A 23086-nucleotide genomic window follows, 5' to 3' on the forward strand; every position below is an offset into this window, starting at 1 on the left:
ATCTGGTTTTGTGTTTGTCTTCAAATATGATTAGGCGGTCAGAAAAAGTTGCGCATGATGCAAGAAGCGCATTCTTGTCATGGCGGGAACTGCCCATATGGCGCATCCCACACGTCGTCCGCTACAGCGCGTCGTGCCGAGGCATGAAAGATAATCCTCGTTGCCCAAGCAGGGGATACGTAATAAAGAAAAGCATTACTTACGTTGGCAATATATTCTGAAAAACATTTTGACCTCAGCTATTGCTTTGTTGAGCTTCCCAGTGTGCAGCCGAGAGGGTGGGGGGAGTGCCCCCCCCCCCCCCCCCCTTCCCGGTAAATACGCCTATGTCTGGTGACCACACTACTGTCTTTGTCTACCTTAGAAGCTGACAGCTGAACGGTGGCCAGCAGATGTGAATGGAAGAGGGGAAGGAAAGGTCAGGGAGAGAGGATAGGTGAGAAGGTGCATAAGAGATAGAAAAATCGTAGTTAAAACTGTACACAGTTACGCCTCTAGCGTTCACTATTAGATCGCGTGTTGTGAACTGGTTTCAAAAGATCCCGCCTCTTACAGAGGGCGCTACTTCTCACGCCGGATTCAGCTGGTTTGTTTACTACGCAGCAGCTCCACGTGCGTAGTGATCGCTTCGCTGGTTTTCATGCGCGCGCCAGAGCGCCAGTCGCTCGTGAACTTCCTTGTTGTAAAATGGCGGATGCCGCTCCAAAAATGGTACCTCGTACAACCTTTAATTATACTACGTTATGGGACGATGTGTCTAGTTTTCGTCCGTGACAGTCTTGTGTCCGAACGTGACGTCCTGTGTTTGTACGGGTGTTGGTTACAGAGGCTGTCGATACGGTTTTTTATTTGATACGCCGAAGTACAGTAAGTATGCATAATAAACCTCTGACTGATCAGCTGTAAACGTTGCATGACTGTGCACTTGCTACATCGCACGCCTTACCCTTTGTATGACGATCAAGCACATCGGTACATTTACTACCACGATGTAGCGCTGCTAACAAGCCCTCCTTGCATTTGTAGGTGCTGCTACGAGAGAATGCTGCTCCCAATATCGGTGGCCTTGCTCTCGGTCGAAAGCTTTGCGAGATTATCTGAGGTGTGTCAGCTCTTACCGGATTTATTATTGTATTCTACTAATATCTTTGACTTCATTTCGAACATTATTTTTCTGCTGGAATTTTGAGCGACCTTAGGAGAAAATTTTTGTCGTAGCGCAGTCGGATCTTGCTGTTGCAATAAATCGTGCTTTCAAGCATTGAAAACTTTCTTTATTGTGGTCGGTTTTGAGCTTGTGCTTGTGCTGTCGGCATCAGAAGGTTACGGGACGCGGGTTGTGAGGAAAAGCTGAATTCTATGTCCTCAGATTATTTTTTTTATTCTGATTTGAAATCTAAGGGAGAGGCGAGAGGGATGGGACAGTTTTTACATATGAATGCCTTGCCCAGTTTATTTGACACACAGATACAAATTGAACTGCTCTAAATTTACACCAGAAATTTGGTTATAATAACACTGGAACTCTTTCTTCCAAGGCATTCTGAAGGTTTTATAGAAAAATATGGGCAAACAACGAAATGTAACCCATTCCACCCTTTCCACTGGGAGGAGTCGGACATCCTGCTAGAGTAATGGGAGACGTGGGCAGGTCAACACTGAACACCAACAAGGACCTCTGTCTTTTTGACCCCCTGTCATTTGTTGCTCTGGCAGGTTTAGCACAATGTAGCTGCAGACTTTTGCAGCTATATCCATGCCATCAGTGCTCATCCTTGCCCTCGAAAAACGATGACTTATCTTTTTCTTAAAAATCATAGAAGTACGTACAGTCTTACAAAAGGTCATGTTTTTAACCTGTCCCCACGCCTCTTGAAAGTCTGTTGCTGGGAGGGTCTTTTGGGTCATTGTCGGGGAGGGATAAGTCGCACTCTAGCTCAGTTCCTTCCGATGTCAAGGAAATGGACTTGTCACTCGAACGTCTAGGTTCCATCGCAGCACTATTGCTGCTATTCCTGAGCAAGTTTAATCCTTAGTATGTGTGCTTGCATCTTGTAATTGTGTTCCAATAAGGATATGGGAGAACATTATAAATATGCAAGAATATATATCCACTTACCAAGACTAATTCTGCAATTAAAATAACAACCAAAGCATGTAACACAGTTAAGGAGGGGTGGGGCAGGCATTCCACTCCTCTACGTTGTGCTGTCTCATTCCTCACAAGGGGGGCACAGGACAGAGCAAAATACTTTTCATGTGAAACATTCTTTGATTAATATAGTGGCAGAAAACACTCCAGAAATGCATGTTCGGAAGGTTTTTGTTCATCCCCACATATGCCCTGCTGTTTTGGTTTCAGAGCGGTAACAATAAAACTGTTGGTTACTTTCTGCTGTCGGGAATGCAATTTTTCGTTCACTTGTGTTTCTCCACAACAAAGCAATGACAAATTCCCTACTAGTATGTGCGAACAACATAGTGCTACTTGGTTTTACTGGCTGTGGTCCTGAACAGTTCGGAGGTTCAACTTTCTCGTGGAACCTACACCACGTGAAGATTATATGCTACATCACACATATTCTCGGACGGGGAACTGTGGAAAGACAGCGTGTCACCACTTAGATGAAAGAAATTCTCCTGTCAGTGCTGCTTTCTTGCATCAAGATTGTGAATACATTTGCTTGATATTAAGCAGGTGTCAACTCTTAATATGTAGCTGTGGTTGTCAATATCTGCATGCGATATTATGGTGTCGTGACACTTTTGAGGTCTGATGCATTCACATACACTTGCAAAACATATTGAAGGGCAACTGTGCTGCATTAAACACTTCTGTCTCTTTTTTCAGGTTACAGTTTATTTAGGAATGCTGCTATTCATAATCTTTCTCATATGGAGGTGCTTTAAGAAACCTCCAGTTTACGAGGTGCCGGCATGGGACATCACCAAGGGACACCGCTGGTCTGTCACGGACATCCTTAGCCGCACAGGATACTGCAGCGTCTGTGAGAATCTCATTGTGGATGGCCTCTTTTGCGACTGCTGTGGCTTGTGTGTGGATCACTGCTGTCGTGGTGTAGCTGACAAAAATTTCGGATGCAAGGTTCTGTCCTGCAGCGGTGATTCCATCAAACATCATTGGGTAAAAGGTATGTTCAGATATGGTTTAATGTTTATAGCACCACATTTTGTGCCAGTTTTAGTCATTGTTTACATACTGTTGCTATGGTTAATGTATTTATATAATTCTTTGTTATCAGAACGGTGAGACATTTTCTTGGTAATTTTCAGAACAGGATTAGCAGTGGCTGCATGCGGGACTTGTCTGATAACTATACTCCGTTTCACTAGTTCCTCACAGCAGAGCAAAAGCTATGAAACTTTGCGATCGCAGATTCCTGAGCAGCGAGATGTGCCATAGGTCGGAACCTGTTACTTGACTAAATGGCCTTGACAAGTGATCTTGTTGGCAGATGTTTACTTGAAAGTTTCTCTGCAAGTCGCAGCTACTGTTTGTTGTGCGAGTTTGCTTTGTTTTTTAATAAAATATTTATTGAGGCTGTACGATAGTGGAAATAGAGTTCTCCACTTGTTCGAATTAAATCCTGCAAGGAACAAAAAAAATTATTGCAACACTGCCGTATAGACATTAGTTAGCCTCTAAAAAGTACCAACAACAAATTGCTTTGACCGTGGTTAAGCTCATATGTGTAGTCGGCACAGCCACAACACCACGAAAGACTCCCTCCTGGGTAGTGCTCCTGTCAGTGAGCCAGGTGACACCTATGAATTTCCTCAAGTGCATCGTATACAAGTGGATGTTACATGAGGGGTTAGTAGATGGCCCCACCATCCCGTGCGACACTTGCCAAGTGCTCCTTCTAAATTCCCTGCTTCCGTGTCTGCAACCCTCCGCCGTCTCTCTATCTCAAAATATCTTGAAGACGCTTACCCTTTCGGTGTCAGAGCGAATAGGCAGCAGATTTTCTCCTGCTGCTATCACAACAGTTTATCTTGCTACGCAGTTGCAATGCAGTTGCACTGTGTTCATAGATGCTGCCGCCGCCTGCGCTGCAGCGCTCAACGCTAGCAGACAACAGGACGCTGAAGGCTGGAAGGACACCTCTAAAATGTGTTCGGCCTCCTGGGCGGTCGAAGAAGCCTGTAGCTTCCACAGTGCTGCACGGAACTACTGAAACAGTATAGTCATAGTGGCGGCAGTTCAGTGGCGCACCGACGGGGGGGGATTCGGGGGTTGGAACCCCCCCCTGAGGCCGACTTAACCCCCCCTTTTGTTTAACCCCTTTTCTTTTCTTACGCATTTGAGTACTGCAACTAAGATGTAAGACGCGCAATCGTCTGCACACTCGCAAAAAGCGCATTTTATTGACAATTTCCCGTGAAGAAATCGAAATTAGTGCTGTTTAGATGGTATTGGCAAACTGTCAACCCCCCCCTGGCAGAGATCCTAGGTGCGCTACTGCGGCAGTTAGGTATAGAGAATTCTTAGCATTTTGGAGCAGCCAAGGATATTCTTGCGATTTTCAAGAATGGTATTATTAGCGGCTACGTGCAGGATAATGGCTTCTGGTGGCTGCAATTTGGGACAGCAGAAAGGCAGGCAGTCTCCTCTTGTTTACAATAGGGACACTGAGAGCTAGCATTAAATCAGTCTAGATTGTTAGATTAATTACCCTTCTAACCTCTCAAATATAATGTAATACTACTTGTTGCTGGGCTAGTTGGTTCATACTTCTTGCAGTGAAAAAGACGCGAAAAAATGTAAAGAAATGACCGGACAGGAAGTTGCAAGTTGCGCATGATGGTCTTTTTTGTCCAGTCATTCGTTTAAATGTTTTTGCATCTTTTCCGCCGCAATAACCTCCCAAAGCTTATTTTACACTACGAGGGTAACTAGTTGCAGAGAAAGTTGCGAATAAACATGCTACGCGATTCTTCAACCATTGAAATTTCTTGTGATACATGAAGGCCCTTATGTAGCTTTGCTGACATCTTGGAGATGATGCCTTATGAAGTGTTGCTACCTTCTTTATGCCTACGACCTGCTCAGAGAGGGCACCACAGTCCTGTAAGAAGTAGTAAGAAGTGCTGACTGTTTTCTCTAACTCTTGTAAGTGTGTGTGTCTGTGCCCCATAATGTGTTCTTTTTATTTTTGATTATTATTGTTATTTTAAATCAATTTTATTTTGTGCATGTAAGTGTAATGGAGTGGCTGGAAGATTACTGCTTCCAACCTTTCCAGTTAAGCCCCATTTAACCCTATCTATCTAAGACTGCACCTTAAGTTCTACTGTAGGAAAATTCAATAAAATTGGCCAAACTGAATTTGAAATGTTTTAGCATAATTAACTTTTTATTATCAGTGATTGACTACAGTTTGCCACTTATAAATGTAGACATCATGGGGAGGTGGTACTGTATTTTCACAGTGGTGTTACCAGTCCTGTCTTCATTTTGTCGCTTTTGAAATCCATTCTCGGTGTAAAAGTGTTGCTTTGGAAACAGGGTAGAACTGACCTATTGGTTCAGCTTGACTAAATATTTGCCTTTAGTGTTATTTTAAGGGCATTCAGTGCACCTCTGGCTCTCTTCTCATTGAACGTGCACAGGCAATACCTCTCCAAACAGCCGGTGTGCGGTGTGTGACGAGCTGTGTGGGCTGGAGGCAGCGCTGACTGACTTCCGGTGCTGCTGGTGTCAGCGGACGGTGCACACAGGGTGCACGGGCAAGCTTGCTGAGGTGTGCGACCTGGGCCGGCACCGGGCATGTGTGGTGCCACCGTACTGCGTTCTACTGCGCATGGTTGGCTGGAAAGGGCGGCGCCACCTGGCTGTGCGCAGCGTCAGCCCCCCAAGCTACAGCCCCTGGAGCCCGCTCATCGTAGTTGCCAATCGTCGAAGCGGCAACAATGATGGCGAGCATGTGCTCAGTGCCTTTCGTGGCATCCTCAATCCGGCACAGGTCATTAGCAGTTGCTTGATATGAAAAGTTTGCATCCACTCAAAAGGGAACATTGAAACGTTATTGTAATCTTGAATGTGAACTCTGAATGCTTATAACCATATGGGGAAAGCAGACAATGAAGCGAGATATAGCATAGGGGAAATACACCATCATCATCAGCCTACATTTATGTCCACTGCAGGACAGAAGGCCTCTCCCTGCGATCTCCAATTACCCCTGTCATGCGCTAGCCGATTCCAACTTGCGCCTGCAGATTTCCTGAACTTCATCACCCCACCTAGTTTTCTGCCGTCCTTGACTGTGCTTCCCTTCTCTTGGTATCCATTCTGTAACTCTAATGGTCCGCCAGTTATCCTTCCTACGCATTACATGGCCTGCCCAGCTCCATTTTTTTCCCCTTAATGTCAACTAGAATATCGACTATCCCTGTTTGCTCTCTGATCCTCACCACTTTCTGTCTCTTAACGTTAGGCCTAACATTTTTCGTTCCATGGAACAAAAAATGTTAGGAGAAATTTATCATGTTTAATTGAAACATACAAATAATAAAGAAAAGCGAAATGAAAGTGGACAAAAAAATAACTTTCTGCAGGTAGGAGAAGAACCAACATCTTTTGCGTTATGCGTGCGGTGCTTTATTAATTAAGCTCTTGCGGTGGCCATCCTCCCGTCCACTTTCTTTGGTATTTGTGTATGTGTGCAAGATTAGCCCTGGGATTGTTACAGCCAGCACTGCTCACTGCCATAGCAGTGGATGTGAAATGTACTTTTAACCGTTGGTCTCGCATGACAGATAATTTCCCCTATGCTTTTAAAATCTGGCTTCATTGTCGGCCTTCTTCATACAGTTCTAACCCCCCCCCCCCCCAAAATAAAATCTAGCCCCTCAAATTCCCTTATTCTTCTCGCTAAAAGTTTGTAATATTTTGAGAAAACATTGTTCATTAGTTCCTTTTTTCTTTTGAGGAAAAAGGAAGGTCAAGATATAGGCCACTGAAGCAGTTCTTAAGGTAACTGCTTTGCCTTGTTGGTGTTCTATACGAACGGTCAGTGTGACATGTTGCAAACATAGATAACTGAAGAGGTAACAGGGCACTTCTGTCCCTTCTTTATTCGCCCTTTCCTTTAATCTGCTACATTTATTGCTAGTATGGCCCTCAAAAGCAGAACCTCAGTGCCACAGTTAACAGCAGTAGCTATTTCCCAGCTTAGCTTTTGCAACAACTTTGTTTTTTCTCACTCGTTACTGCGGCCTGTTGCTATAATTACCTTGTTGCTGTGGTAACCTTGTGGAAAACTGGAAGCTGGGTATTGCTTGCACTATAATTGTTTTATCATTGCCGTTTGTCAACATTGTGTGTTTTGAAGAAGGTTGGACACCCTCTTTGACAGCACCCGATGCAACTACATAGGTTGTGTTCGGTGCACCTGGCGACAACTTAAGAATTTACTACAAGCTCAACCCAGAAAGCCACTCGTGCCTGCCCATTTTGCTTCCGTGCCCCAGACCGTAGTTGCTGAAAGGTGCCAGTAGTGAAGGAAGTTGGTTTTCACGATGGCATAACCGAAATGAGTGACTGTAATGGTGCATCTGTACAAATTCTTTTTGCATTGAATAGCTCTGTATTTGCCACTGCATTCTATGGTTGTTGCTCCTGAACCGCTGTTATGAGAAGTATTCATCCATTGAGAATAGATGGTGGAGAAATGCTATTACGATTAAGTCATTCTGTGAATTCTTTTTGCAGGTGGTGGACTTGAATGACCTGCCACCAGAATCTGCGCTCGAGTGGTGCCACTTGATAAAAGGTCACACATGTCGGATCATTGTGGCTGGGGGTGATGGCACAATCAACTGGATTTTTACTGTCATGGACAGGCTGAAGCTAGAGGTATGTTCTCATTGCATTTACTGTGACGTCATGACTGGCATTTGATCATCCTTTATCATTCACAGCGTCACTAGCAGGCAAAACTTCTGTGGTGTGCCACTGGCTGCCAAATGTGCACTGCGAAAGTTGAAAAACGGCAACATTTCCTTGTCGTGTGGCAAATGGGTCTCAGAGTTCCTTTTTCTGACTTATAATGTGCCACGGAACTTGGAGCTTAATAAAGGGCAGCTTTTCTTTAGCATTGGTGCATGGGCCAAACATCTGGCTTCTCTCAGAATCACTGCTGTTTGTAGCATGAAGAGAAAGTGCAAAAACTGAAGGTATCACATGGCTGCCTTGGTAGAAGAGATGCCAGCCATTATGGTGGTGCAAATCCCTGTGGATTTTGCCATTAGTGTGGCTGTACTTTCACATTTTTACCACAATACGAGGGGGTACCCAAAAGTAACCGGAATTTAAAAAAAGCTATGTATTTATTTATTTTTTACAAATTGACCGTATCACCTTCAAAGTACTCTCTATTACACTTAATACCTTTGTCCAATATTCCATTCTTCGAAACATTTTTCAAACTCGGTCTGTTTTGATGGCTGATAGCTCCTTTCTTGTTTTTTTCCAGTCACCTCTTCTACATCCTGAGATCGCAGTCCTTTTATGTTCTTCTTCATTCGAGGAAACAAAAAAAGTTGCACGGAGCGAGGTCAGGTGAGTAAGGGGCATGGAGCAAGGGAGTCATGCTATTTTAGCTTTTTATTCAGAAGTACTGAAGCAATTGCATAACAGTGTGCGACTAAATAAGGCCTGATTTGTGGAAGTCGGGGGGGACTGGTTCTTCCACCATGATAATGCACCAGCTCACGCAGCCATCTTAGAATGAAGAGCAACATGAAAAGACTGCTAGTTCATGACGTAGAAGAGTTGAAAGGAACTATCATACATCAAAACAGACGAGTTTGAAAATGTTTTGAACAGTGGAATCGCAGATTGGACAAATGTATCAAGTGTAATGGAGAGTACTTTGAAGGTGGTAAGGTTGTGTTGTAAAAAATAAATAAATTAATAGCTTTTTAAAATTAATTCCAGTTACTTTTGGGTACCCATCGTACAGTCAACTTCCAATAAATTGGACCCTAGCAGGACCATCTGAATTGATAGAATTATTCAGCAAATTGAATGAAACAAGCTGCAGAAAGAACACCACAACACACAGCTGATTCATTTGGCAGTATTTGCCCGATTCTAACACGCCCACGAATCAATTGTGCACCCACTTTCTATTTGTCCAAAGTAGCAGGCCAATGTAGAAATGACAATAAAGCTCCTAAACAAAGTAGAAATCTAATGTGCACCCGATGTTGAGCAATAAATATTGTTGCACAATGGCGGTCGGCTTCCTAAAGTCAGCTTCACCACAGCACATATGTGTTAGGCGGCAGAGCATGCAAATGTTGCGAAGGCAGTTTTGGTTTCGTGTCCAACTGCATCGCGCAGGCAATGTTTGGCCCAATTTTCTTTAAAGAAAGAAGATGCATGTTAGAAACGGGGTAAATACTGTAATGAAACATTATAAGCTATGGTTATTGCTTGAAAATCTTCCTAGGGCAGGCCGAAAATAGGCATTTTCGACGTGGACTGACGTGGTGCTCAATTCATTCACTGTCCCCCTAAGATAGCTGAGACAGATGCTGCCACTAAAGCGGTCGCTATAGGACTCACCATAGGGATCAGGCGCGTGCGCCCTGAATAGTCAAGTTCTAATTATCTGGCAAGGGCCAATTTTAGGACCGAAATAACAATAGTTAGGGCCCATAGAAATGCATGGGCGCTGGCCGGGACTTTCGGCCGGGATCGAATGAGCTGAAAAATCAAATTAACCAGAGTTGAATTAACGGAAGTCTATTGTAATTGTTAGGTTCACTTCACCCAGTTTGCATGACAGCTGTCACAAATATCATTATATTTTCTTAGCTGTAGAAATTCGTTCAAAAAGAAACTTTGTTCCCTCCCAGAATATCCAGTAATTGATAATTACACCTCTAGAATTGCTATAGGGCCAGTCTTACTGTGAGCATACTTGCCAACAATCCTGAATTTTCCATAAAGTTTACGAGTTTGGCATGGTTCTACGATATTATGAATGTTTTGTCAAGCATTGCGAAAAAATGATTCTGTTTGCGAATAAATTTCTTTTGTCGGTGTTCAAACTTTCTGTTGGAAGCCTTATGAATGGGAAAAGGATGCCGGAGGTGTACTTTCCTCATGTCACACATTACATACAGTTTTCTGGAGCAGACAAAATCACCAACAGCAAGGTTGCTAAAAAATACACTGTGATCTAAAAATTATCCATTGCTTGTCAGTCCCTGCTGTTACATATTGGCTGCTACTTGTGTGTGGCATCAAAAGGTAAACCATATATAATAAAGTCTGTATGTATTCTACAGAAGGCATGTGCGTTGCGCAAGCTTTCAAAATAAATGCATACAAACAACCCCCCCCCCCCCTTTCCCACCTTTAGACTTCGCTGATTTGTTCGCCGAATCTTTGAAATGTTAAGGTTCACAGGTCGCCAGGTATGTGTGAGTAGAAGCTTGGTTTACACGGTTTAAAATAGAAACCCATGCGATGATGCCACATTGAAGTATTGCTAAAGCATTTGGTTATGTCAGAGATTTCAACAGAAAAAAAAGCTCAAACCCCGTATGATTTTAGATTCTGGCATAATTGCATCTGCCTCCTACTGCATCTCTAAGTGTACTGGCCATGGTAGCTCGGTAGCTATGGCCTTTCGCAGCTGAGTTCAAGGTCACAGTTTATACAGTCGTTGCCCGCAATAACAAAAGCCCGAGAACAAAATTCTCCCCACAAGGAAATATTTTTGTATCCCCAGTGAACGAACATAGGATTCAATGCATTTTGTATCTTTCAACAATGAAACGTAGCTAAACTGCAATCCTGCATCAACAACTTCTGCCGGTACTTTAGACCAAATATTATCTACCTAAAAGTATGCAAAATTACTTGTGTACCAAGCTCTGGAGCATGATAAAGAACCCCTGGTTGGTCAAGATTACTGAAGACCTCCGCTATGATCTTTCTAGCCTCTGTGTTTCTTTGGGACATTAAATCCCAGAATTCAGTCAAACCTTTTAAGTGCGCATGTAATTCCATATGGTGGGGAGCGATGATGACATTGCATTGCTTGGGGTCTGCAGCCTCTGCCTCCTCTGTGTGTCCTGCCCCTGGGCACTGGCAATGACTTTGCACGGGTCTTCGGCTGGGGCGAGGGCTACAGCTCATCAGACATCAATGTCATCGACGTCGTGGACAGCATTAACCAAGCTAAAGTGGAGAACATTGACCGGTATGTGCATTTTACGCAGAAAGTAGAATGTTGCAAAGGTTGTCTTATTTTGGAAAGCCATTGAGATAGAGGCTGACAAGATGGAATTCGAATGTGAAAACAAAAGTAGTAGTTTGATGGTGGGTGTAGACAAGTTCAATCTTAAAGTGCATTTAGATACTTCCAGTGGCCGTGACAACTACAGTGATAGTTGTCTAGATAATTTTGCTGCTCAAGTGCTATACTTATCCCCTTGGTGAAGCTCGTCGTTGAACTCATTTTAAAATGTTTCACATAGTGCAGTGTGTAGCCGATTACAACAGTGCACAGGTCTTGGCACGTTTCTATGCAGGCCTGCATCGTGGCAATGAATCGATCATTGTGCTATGTTAAAGGCCTTAGTTAAACCTAGTAAAAATGGCTGTATTATGGCATTGTTAGCTTTAATGGCAATCATTACACCGTCCTCTGTTTTCAGTAGTTTCCCCTTATTACCCACGCAAATGTAATACGTTACTTCTCCAGAGAATATGGGCATTGCCTAAAGGCCACTTCACATGGTGCAATTTTCACTCACACAGCGAATTACCGTAAAAACCCGCGTATAATACGAGGTTTCTTTCTAAATTTTACCATGTAAAATTTCTGCCTCGTATTATATGCAGATCCCAGAGTTTTCAGCATAAAATTAGGAGTTTCGGGTTCGTTTTTGTCCCTGCTATCGTCATCAAGACTCATAGCGGAGTATGCGTCATCTTGCGGGGGCGTCGGTAGGCTGCTGCTGCTTTCAGCGGGTGCCATTTTGACCACGCAAAAAATCTGCACATTCGCTAGTCTATCTCGCACGATGTCGGGACCGCGAAAGTTGTACCCAGCTGCCTTTAAAAGGAAAGTTATTTTAGCTGCCGAGGCCATCGGAAATTGCGCCGCAGGGCGGCACTTCGGTGTCACCGAGGGCAGCGTTCACGGCTCGGATGACATCCCAGTTGCAATGGCGCTGAGCCGTGCTCCCTCAAGGGCTGCAGAAAATAGCGCCAACCTTTCCCTTTTCCAAGTGAACCACTTAGTAGTCCCAGTTGCAGAGTTGCAACGGCGGCAGATAAGCACATTTGGCCTTGGCAACGCCGTCGCTTCGGTGGCAGTGGCTCCCTTGCTATCCCTCTAAACTCCCTTGTAGCTCCCTCCCTCGGTGCGCCGACAAAGCGAAAAGCTGCGTCTGTCGAGACGAAACTGCAAATTTTGTGAGACTCGAAGAAGTACGAGCTCGCGCTGTTGATGATAGCGACGATTATGAAAACCGGGAGCGCCACGATCATGAAGGCTAGAAGCAGTGGCCATGCCGATCAACAAAAAAGGCGGGCTTTGAGCGCCAGGACCAAACCCCCAGGAGTGAAACTAACACGGTAGAAGCCGCTGACGTTATCGACTCTGGAAGCACGTTGCTGCTGACGATGAAATAGGTGGGGCTTCGATGGAGGACTTTCTGAGTGCAAATAGTGCTGCCTCGTTCTGCGAAGAGATCTCCGACGGGGCGATCATTGTCGCGACAGACAGCGGTGTCGTGCAACGGAGGTGACGACAGCAGCAGCAGTGACGACGATATTGACAATGGCTTGTCTCTGACACCGACCCCAATGTTCAACCAAAGTGCAATGTCATCAATCGGGATGCTCATTGATTTAATGCACACTAAATTATAGCCGCCAGTGTTTGATCAGCAGCTGGACGTGATGGACACGGCGTTGTGAATCCGAAACTTCTGTGAAAGCAAGTGCAGATTTCTATTTCAGTGCGCCGAACGATTGAGGTGCTATTTAGAATTATAAATAAACGTTTTATTCTCTACAGCCTACTTTCGACAACGTCGATATCTTAATATCTTATCACAAGTGTCAAATTTGGTTTCAGGACTACAAAGGTATATTCAGCAGTTTTTTTTAAATTTTTTTTACGGCAGTCCAAATATAGTGATGATCGGTTATAACGATAGGATTTTTCGTTTTTCTTGATATCGTTATAAGTGGACTGCACTGTGTAAAGGCACGCACGCGCCATATCTGGTCACAATACGAGCACCTAGATGCCAAATATGCATGCTGGCAGCCATTCAGAGCTGTTTCTGACGTTGCTGTGGCAATTTGAGCCCTCGTTTCCCACCATGCGTGTCTCGTATATGAGACCATTAATGGGGCCTAGTACGCATTTCTTAATTATATGCGTGCGCACACGCCGTGCACTGAGAAGCAAAGAAAGACCATCTGTGTTTTGGGAAAACTAGCAAAAAGGAAGGCATTAAATGAAAAACTTTGAAAGTCGAGGGGACATTTAAAGGAGCCCTAAACCACCCCTCGGGCTTGGTTAAATAACATAGTCCGCAAGTAGCATACGCTGCTGTCAACATCTGAGCCAATTTTTGCTGTTGTAGGCGATGTGTGGAGCTCGCAAGTGGAGTGCGAAGTCACCTTTCTCTCAAACACTCTCTTTTCAACAGAAGCCATGCTCTTCACTCTGTTCTGGATGCTTTATTTCGTAATAAAGCGGATTCCCATCATCATCATCAGCGTATATTTATGTCTACTGCAGGACGAAGGCCTCTCCCTGTGATCTCGAATCACCCCTATCGTGCGCTAGCTGATTCCAACTTGCGCCTGCAAATTTTGTAACTTCATCACCGCACATAGTTTTCTGCCGTCCTCGACTGCGCTTCCCTTCTCTTGGTATTCATTCTGTAACTCCAATGGTCCACCGATTATCCATCCTACGCATTACGTGGACTGCCCAGCTCCATTTTTTCCTCTTAATGTCAACTAGAATACCGGCTATCCCTGTTTGCTCCCTGATCCACACCGCAGCCGAGTATGGATTCCCATACTCGGCTGCTATCGGTAGCTGCGGTCAGCTACATAGTGTAGATACCGTGGCCGCCGCTGGGTGGTGCCAAAAGTCCACTGGCTAAGAGCACTGCGGCTCGCAGAGGTCAACTGCGTTTGGCTTACATTTAGCGCGTTGTAGGCACTAAAATCGGAAGTCATGGTGTCTAGGTTAACATCCAAAATGAAATTTGAACTGCACGCCACGGTGACATTTACAAGGCGGAGCATTGTGGCCACGCCCCACTCCATCGTTGTCTTCAGAGTGCAAGGCATTGAAGAAGGAATGAGAGCACAGTAGAGGCCGTGTTTGACTGCCAATAACTTCGCTTCTGATCAACGCATTGAAGTACTTTTTGCAGCAAAGCATTTCTGAAATATCGTATTTTCACATCAAATGCTATTCTCCACTTCGTTAAAAAGTGGTTCAGGGCCCCTTTAAAGTCAACAAAGTAGTGGAGGCCTATCTAAAACTCTGAAGGCCTGCCAGCAAACTTATTCTCGGTGCATCTCGGTGCTCGTACTGTGACGGGAAATGACGCATGTGCGTGTGTAAATTAAGAAATACGTGCTATGTCCCTTAACAGTGGCACCTTTTCTTGCTTAGTATGCTTCACTGCATGACACGCTGTAGTCGCTGTACACGCTGTATTTCGCACAGGTAACGCGGAATATGCAAGTTCAACTCTCACCTACAGCAAGTTGTCTTTTCCTCCACTTTCATTTCTTTTTACGTTATTATTTCTACATTTCAATTAAACATAACAAATCATTTCCCCTGTACTCGACTGTATAATATGACCTGACACTGCACACTTTTGGTTAAACGGAAATTATGTGCTCAGAATACTCGTAATGGATACTTCTAAGCTCTTTGAGCTATCAGTTATCTGTGCTAAGCTCCTACTTACGTACTGTGGGCTGTGCAACCTGATAAATGTTAAGCCTCTATCAAAGTGGGGAAGTGCTGCGTTGGGAATTTCACTTCCCCAGGCATTCATTGATCCATTGTTCATGTGCTTTATGCCAGAGGCACATGTCACTGTGCACATGCACGAAAAACAGCTGTGTCTGTTGCACATTTTTGAATGTAGCATGAGGTTGATTTTTAGACATTATAGAAAAAGGAACTCCGAGTTCAATTGTGGAAATGCATTGTGTATTTTTTCATAGCAAACTTATGTCGAGCTCTGTGCAACATTAAAGAGAGAATTTTATACTTATCCCATTAATAAAGAAGAAAATAGCCTCTATACGAGCTAGTAATGTTCACAGCACTCACAATGTGCTTTTTTCTTGTTTTTAGGTGGAGAGTCCACATATCTCCCCACCGGCGATTGGGATTTGCACCACCATGTCAAGCAAGTATTCTTCAGTAGTTCTGCAGTTTCTATATACAGTAGAAGTATTTGAATACATTTTTCATGTGATCACAGGTACAGCAGGTAACTGTAGCATATGAAACATGCTCACTGCATTTGTTATTCACTAGCAGGTCCCATCAGAGGTATTCCTGCTGTGCAGCATCAAATATATAGAGATTTGCCTTATAATGCAGAGTGCACGTCTTTACAAAAAATTGATGCAGATGGATAAAGTTCTCCCAAATTTAGTTTATTTATTTATTTTTTAATATCTCAAGGGTCCCATCAAAGAGACATTACATGAGGGGTGGGTATAAAAAATGCGGAATCCATACCTGCCAAGTCTCCCGGATTACCCGGGAGACTCCCGGATTTGGCCTATTTCTCCCGGTTGTACGGTTGACAGGAAAATATGCCGGAAATTGCACTTGTGTCCGTTTCTATGCGCGTCCAGCGCTTTGTCAAGCCACATTGGCAAAAGAATCCAACCCAATCCAATCCAGTTGGAAGTTAATCACACAAAACATTGTTGAGAAAGTAGTAGGGAAACCCTATACATGCGTTATTTCGTTAACCACGGAGCCGCTTCTTACACTGACGGGGTTGTTGAGTGCCTTAATGGCCCTAGTCTCATTAAGCTAGCGAGCGAATTCCGCGTTCTGCAACTAGCAACACGCAACTCTCCATCATTGTCGGCATCAGCCGCTCTGGCATTGCGTAGGCCTACGGTCAGTCATGGCTTTAAAAGCCAGCGCGAGCGCAACAAGTATCTTCAAGTATTTTTAATGGAGTGCTCAGCCGAAGTGACGCTGGGTATTTTGTTGATACCACAGAACAATGCAGAGTGAGAGTGGCAATTTAACATCGGCAAAAATACAAGGACGCAGTGCCACTCCTCCATGTGTCGCTCGTCTACGACGCTGGAAATCTCGTCCTCGCAAAATGTGAAAGAAATGGAATTTCTTACAATCAAACATTCTCTGAAGAATTTTTAAACACCCGACGTGGTTGCTTAGTGCCTTTGGCATTGAGCTGCTACGCACGAGTTCGCGGGATCAAATCTCGGCCGCGGCGAAAGGCAAAAACGCCCATGTGCCGTCCATTGGGTGCACGTTAAAGAACCCCAGCTGGTCGAAATTAATCCGGAGTTTCCCACTACGGCGTGCCTCATAATCAGATGGTGGTTGTGAGACGTAAGACCCGAGAATTTAATTAAATTTTAAAGAATTTTTGAAGGCAAAATTAGCAACAACGAAATGCTTGCAAAAGTGAGACCTTGATGTTCATGAGGTCATTTGTATATCTGTGAATAAAATTGTTATGAAGTTCTGTCATTACGTGCAAATATAGACGTCGGGGGAGGGGGGGAGGTTGTGTAACAGACTGCCCCACTCGGTCGGAAGATCTCCCGGATTTAGGTTCTTCGAACTTGGCAGGTATAGGAATCTATAGCAGTGATGTTTATGATATTGTAGGAGGGACATGACGGTGGCTTAACAAGCCGTGCCGTCGTCCCTACTTTTACAGACGGACAAAGGCGGCAAGCCGAGCAGTGACTGCGACGACCAGCGTGGCTAGCTTCTAGGATGACACTGCGCGTGCCGAGCGTGCGCCTCGAGCACGCGCTGCGCTTCTTTATTTTTCTCTTTCTTTACAGCCGGCACCTTGAGAGCGCCGACAAAAGCGCCCCGCGTTGTGGCATCGGCGGGCGCTACAGGGCCCCCCGCCCAGACAGAACAGCAATGAAACAAGTTTACTAAGTGCGAGAAGGGTCCGTGGGCAGTTCAAGTAGTGCGAGTCCATTGAAGCAAAGGGGACTAGCCAAGCCCTCCGGTGGACGAGGCTGCGAGTGGCGCTGCGGACGAACGGTAACAGCACGGAGAGTGTGAAGGCAGCAGTTCGCGGAGGTCAAGTGAAAGAACGGGGACTGAGCGCTGTCATTGGTGGGCACGACAAGCCGCAAACTCGGTCGTCACACGCTCGCAGATGCGTGAGCTCTGGTGGATGCAGCTTGTGCATGCACTTGTCCAGTCTTGCCCAACATGCGGTAGACGTCGCAAGCTGCAAACCTCTGCGCGCGACACCGCCCGAGTCAAGTGAAGAGGGTCCGGCACGCGCCTGCCGGAGCCTGGATGTTGCCACGGTCAACGGCGTTGGAGTCGAGTGGCGCTTGAGATGGCGAGGAAGGCGTCGTCGGGCAACGCTCAAAGACAGCACCGGCGCAGGTTGGCGAAGATCTGGGAGAGCCGTGGCAGCAGCTGCTGGTCATATTGCTTGGCGAGCTCCAACTTGGGCACGACACGAAGGATAGGATCAGGTGGCGGCTGCGAGACACCATCAGGTGTCTTGCAGTCGCGTCGCGGGATGGTGGTGTCAGTCCATCTGCCGCATCCGCGTCGCGCGACGATTGTTCACAGGCTTCATCGTCTGACTTGTTAGAGCGGTCGCCGGAAGGGCCCAACGGCAAGTCGGCCAAAGGAGAGGACGGGCAGCGCAGAGCAGGCAGGGACGAAGGTCGCTGCTGCTGCTGCTGCGTCGCTCTCGCTGGCTTGTAGGTGCCGTGGTGTGTCGACAGTTGACAAGGTCAGAGGCTGCGGAGTCGGCATGGGGTAGAGCTTGCGCACTGACTCGGAGGCTCACTCAGCCGGCAGCGTGGATAAATCCGGTGAAGGGTTGGTAGGAGGCCGAATGGCAGGAGCGACGTCGTTGTCGCCAGACCCGACGGCGTGGGGCATGGGAGCCGGCGTTGGGTCGGCGATGTCTCTGCGGCCACGTGTCATCGTCGGTGGCAATAAAGGCGATGAGGTGGCCTGAGGACGATTGCATACGGGCGCAGGAGCAGACGCGCTTGGTGCTGGCTGTCAGAGTGTTGGAGGAGATGAGTCGCGTACCGTGTGGTCCACCTCTGGAAGAGGGTGGTAGGCAGCGCCATAGAAGTTGAGGATGGACTGCCGCTGTTCGTCGTACGGGCGCGGGCCAGGTGATGGAACGCCGAGGTGGAGCTCGAGAGGAAGCGGCAGGACGCCGAGGAGTACTGCATACTTGAACTCCTGGATTCATATGTGGTTCAGCTCCAGAGCCGCCTCGAACTGGGCGAACCATGCGCCGACGTAGCTGGACGATAACGGCTGCAGTGGTGGGTCGAACTGTGGCTCCGGCCAGGTGGCCATGGCACTGTGTCGCTCGGTGCTAGGCACGTTCTCCCGGGTCACCACTGTAGGAGGGACATGATGGCGGCTGGACGAGCCGTGCTGTCGTCCCTACTTTTACAGAAGGGCAAAGGCGGCGAGCCGAGCGGTGGCTGCGACGACCAGCGTGGCTAGCTTCTAGGACGACACTGCGCGTGCCGAGCTTGCGCCTGGAGCGCCTGCTGCGCTTCTTTATTTTTCTCTTTCTTTACAGCCGGCGCGCCGACCAGAGCACCCCACGTTGTGGCGTCAGCGGGCGCTACAATATAAATGAGTCTGCTTCTTCAGTAGTGCTTCTGAAGTGCGGGAGATTGTCAATGAGCGCTATTTCGTTACGGAAGGTCATTCCAGTCCTGAGCAGTGTGCAAAAAGAAGGATGGTAGAAATGTGGTGGTGCAGGCACGGTGCAGTATCGTGGGGCTGGGATGACTTGTTTGATGGCCTGGTGTACTAGTTGAATGGGCAGGTTGTCATGTGGGGTGAAACAAAAGGAATTTGCAATCTGAAAGAAAGGAATAAAAAACTGAGGCATGGAAAAACTATATAAGGGCAAGAAAGTGCGCAGTTCAGTCTCAAACTCTACTGAGACAATCAAGCTTTGTCATAAGGTATATAGTTGGCTGCAAACGTGTTGGCCATGTGAGTTTTCTTTGCTGCTAAATTGTCAAAGGATTTCAATCCTCTTCTCTGAACCCCAGAGTGACTAAAAGAAGTGTGGTAGGTGCCTAAGTGGGTGACAAAGGATGTGAACAAAATTATTACAAGCATGCCGTGTGTTTTACCTTTTTGATTAGACCAAATTTTAAGAAAAGTTTGCCTGGAGCACATAGAGCAGTTCAGCCTGTCCACATGGATTATCCGAAGAAGTGGGCATTACTTGCACAATAAATTGCAGCGTCAAGGCAGGTAATTAAAGGTATTCACCAATTAACTTTGTAATTATTCACTTTAGGGGACATGTGCAATTGCGAAATTGAAGATGAGCAGTAGTGAAGCCATGTTAGCCTATCAGAAATCGTAAAATTGGCACCGCTTTCATGATATTCCGAGTACGCTGCGCTGTGCATTGGTGTTCCAGGTAAACCTTTCCCAAAAGTATGGTTCAAGCAGAAAAAAATACCATTGCATTTTTTAGCAGATTTTGGGGACAAATACATTAAAACATTAGACTTGTTAATTTGGCTCCAGTTAACTTGATTTTTACAGCGAAGCTGCTAAGGGCTCACTCTCGGTTAAACGACTGATGTGGTGGCCGGGAAGTGTCTCCTGCTATCTCTGTAATGTTGTGGAGTTTGTGTAGTTCAGTGGTTCTGTTGGTGCGTCCTGTGACTAATTGCGCCGAAATTATAATCGCAACAGTGAGTACATACAAAAATCAGGAGTTCTGCAAGATATACATTAGAAATGGGAAGATAGAATAGAATATACAAATGCGAAGATACATCTTGATAAAGGACATAAAAGTGTTGCTGGAAACAAAATTCAATGCTTGTATACACAAAATCTTGCAACAAGATATTTAAATATATGTATAAGTCTCCAATAAATCTACGTATCTAAGCAAACGTCACTGTATATAATGCGTCAAACAAGACAAATAAACATGTTGTGCAGTCACAGATAGTAAACTTTACTCATAGAAAGACAGACGATCCAGGCAAGAACAATACTATAATTGCAGAAATCGTGATACAGTAAAAGCTCGTTAATTCGAATTTTGCAGGGACGCCCAATGAGTTCGAATTAAACCGAAATTCGAACTAACGAAATTCATTGAAAAAACAGCAGGAATTGAGACCGGGTTGTTGGAAAATCACTCAAAATATTTATTTGCGAAAATAATCCGTGATCAGTGTCTGTTTCTCTTCTTTGAATGCGATCGCCATAGCCTTGTTTTCCAACGCGCGAACGGGGCAGAAAGCATCCTCTGCGTCTTCCTCGAAGCTGAAGAGTAGACGCGCGACACGCATAGCCTCCATTAGTTCCAAAGCTGAGGGCCGCGTGGGTGCATCATCCTCGTCGTCATCCGCACCTACAGCGCTTCTCCACCAGTCACCTGCGCGATGATATCATCGTCAGTGATTGTGCCGCAAACCGCTGCACAGCGATCTGCATCGACGTAGTCATCGAAGGTCACGTCCATCCCGCAATCCGACAGGAATGACCACGGCCTCGCGCTCGTCGGGCTCGCAAGCATTGCCCTCATTGGTTACACAAAAGCCACTGTGGCGGAAGCAATTGGCAACAGTTGTTGCCGTGACCTGATCCCAAGCCCGCACCAACATATGCAAGGCCGTGAGCAGTGTCACATCGTAGCCTTTCGTAGCGGCGGCGCACAACACCAAACGCTCCAACATGTGGCGCCTGTAAAAGCACTTTAAGTTCTTAATGACCCCCTGGTCCATTGGTTGCAGGGCTGCCGTTGTGTTCGGCGGCAGAAACATGAGCTTAATCGCCTTCAAGTCCGCATCAACCACGTGCGCTGAGCAGTTGTCGACTACCAAGAGCACCCTTCTGTTAGCTAATTCAAACTTGCGGTCGAGCTTTATCAGCCACTGTTTGAATATTTCCCGCGTCATCCATGCCTTGCAGTTGGCTGTATACTCTGCCGGTAGTGTGCGAATGTTCTTGAAGCAACGTGGCTTCAGGGCCCTCCCTATGATCAGCAGCGGTAGTTTTTCGGCCCCAGTCATGTTTGCTGCGACCAAGACAGTAACGCGCTCTTTGCTTCTCTTCCCGCCAGCACAGTTGTCGCCTTTGTAGGTCAACGTTTTGCTCGGCAGCAGCTTATAAAATAATGTAGTTTCGTCGGCATTAAATATATTGTGCGGCGAGTACGCGTGAAGGTGTTCTTGCAAAGCACCGCTTCGCCACTTTGCGCATGTCTCGCTGTTCACTTCTTTGCCTTCACCAGACATGGTGCGGAACACAATCTCGTGCCTCTCTCGGAAACGATGGAGCCAGCCCTCTGAAGCTTTAAAATCATCAATGTTCAGGCGAAGCGCTTAGTCTGCTGCCTTCGCCATAACGATAGGGCCGCTCAGTGGGATGTTTTGGCTCCTCATTTCCTTGATCCACGTGAGCATTGCGCGCTCCAATTCCGGGTGCTTCGCCGAGCGGAGCCTCTTGCGACTGCCAGTGAACGCATCAGTTGCGTAGGCCTCCTCAATCGCTCTCTTATTTTTTATATACGTTGAAAGAGTGCTTTTGGGGATGCCATGCTTCCTTGCGATTTCAAGCTTGCTTGTTTTGCTACCGTCCACTTCATGAAGGATTTCTACCTTCTCCTTGAGCGTTTTGGTGCTCTGTCCTCTTCCGCGAGAAGTCATACTGTAGTAAGTGCGGATATGCTAGGTCCAGCAGCCGAAGGCAACACCATCACAAAACCCACGACACGGCACCGAACGACTTCGTAGCTCTGACGTACACGAGGCCTAGCGACTGAATGTGCGGCACACAAAGGACACGGAGACTACGCAGACACGTCCGGCATGAACCACCACACGATGCGAAGAGCGAGCGCAATGACGACAGTGACGCCGCTGCGCTCGCGCCATCTATCGTTGAGCCTTGAAAGCTTGCGGCGGCAGTATAAAATACCACCACGCAGTGGCGTGCAGTTCGAATTATCGATAGAGGAGCCGATGCGCGCGTGAACTAACGAGTTGGTTAACCCATAGACGCCTATATATTGTGGCCGGACCATGACCATCAGTTCGAATTAACCCGAAAGTTCGAATTAATGAGCTGCGAATTAACGAGCTTTCACTGTATGTACTTTGGCCATGCTGCGGTCGCGACAGCACCATATGGGTAGAATAATAGAGGAAGATGCAAACATCAGTACGAAAATCTGTATTTAAACTGCCTGCACAGCATGAACAATTATTCTGCACCCAAAATTAAAGAAGGGTATTGCTTCGTTTCAAAAAAGAAGTAAAAGCAGGTAGCCAAAAAGGTAAGAAAAGGACAAATGAAAGCCACAGATGATGCGGCAAGTTGAACTACCCAATTTTCGAGTGTGTTTGTTGGGAAACGCTGCTTGGGCCGGGCTTTCAGTTGGCAAGGTCGGTCAAAATTGGTTATTGATGTCCTTGTAATTTTCGTATTCGCATGATAATTTTGATCATGATGCTAACAGTTACAATAAACTGTGAAAATTTCTGCAGTTTTAAAAGCTAATGAACAGTCATACGTTTTCATAAATACGAGTCCGTGGACCTACAGGAACAGCGCTTTTTACTTGCATTGATTTTTGCTGTTTCGCTATCTAAAGGACAAACTTCACTCGGCGGGGAAGTTTAGAGAAGCGGTCAATGACTTCGGACACGTTGATGACGACGTCTCTGTGGGCATATAGAAGCGCTAGCGTAACCGTGCGTTCCTGAGACATTGTGGAGCTCAAGTAGTTTTTCAGTAATCTCGTGTTTGAAAATGTT

General features: G+C 46.0%; 1 protein-coding gene across 3 annotated transcripts in view; it reads left to right on the forward strand.

Moving 5' to 3' along the window:
• The first annotated feature begins 577 nt into the window (after positions 1 to 577).
• The window catches only part of LOC119441951 (diacylglycerol kinase epsilon-like), a 51648-nt gene continuing 29139 nt past the window's right edge, over positions 578 to 23086 (forward strand). Inside the window, exons 1-7 of one of the 3 annotated variants that reach the window (XM_037706631.2) lie at positions 578 to 711; positions 1027 to 1102; positions 2852 to 3152; positions 5635 to 5987; positions 7739 to 7882; positions 11098 to 11246; positions 15402 to 15456. In XM_037706631.2, the coding sequence (XP_037562559.1) occupies positions 641 to 711; positions 1027 to 1102; positions 2852 to 3152; positions 5635 to 5987; positions 7739 to 7882; positions 11098 to 11246; positions 15402 to 15456 (1149 nt within the window). In that variant the 5' untranslated portion in view covers positions 578 to 640. Of the gene's footprint in view, positions 868 to 1026; positions 1103 to 2851; positions 3153 to 5634; positions 5988 to 7738; positions 7883 to 11097; positions 11247 to 15401; positions 15457 to 23086 lie in introns of all 3 variants that reach the window. The other 2 variants (XM_037706632.2, XM_037706633.2) reach the window with 2 other exon arrangements.

This window comes from Dermacentor silvarum, chromosome 2 (assembly GCF_013339745.2).
Source record: "Dermacentor silvarum isolate Dsil-2018 chromosome 2, BIME_Dsil_1.4, whole genome shotgun sequence".
In the NCBI taxonomy this organism is placed as follows: Eukaryota; Metazoa; Arthropoda; class Arachnida; order Ixodida; family Ixodidae; genus Dermacentor; species Dermacentor silvarum.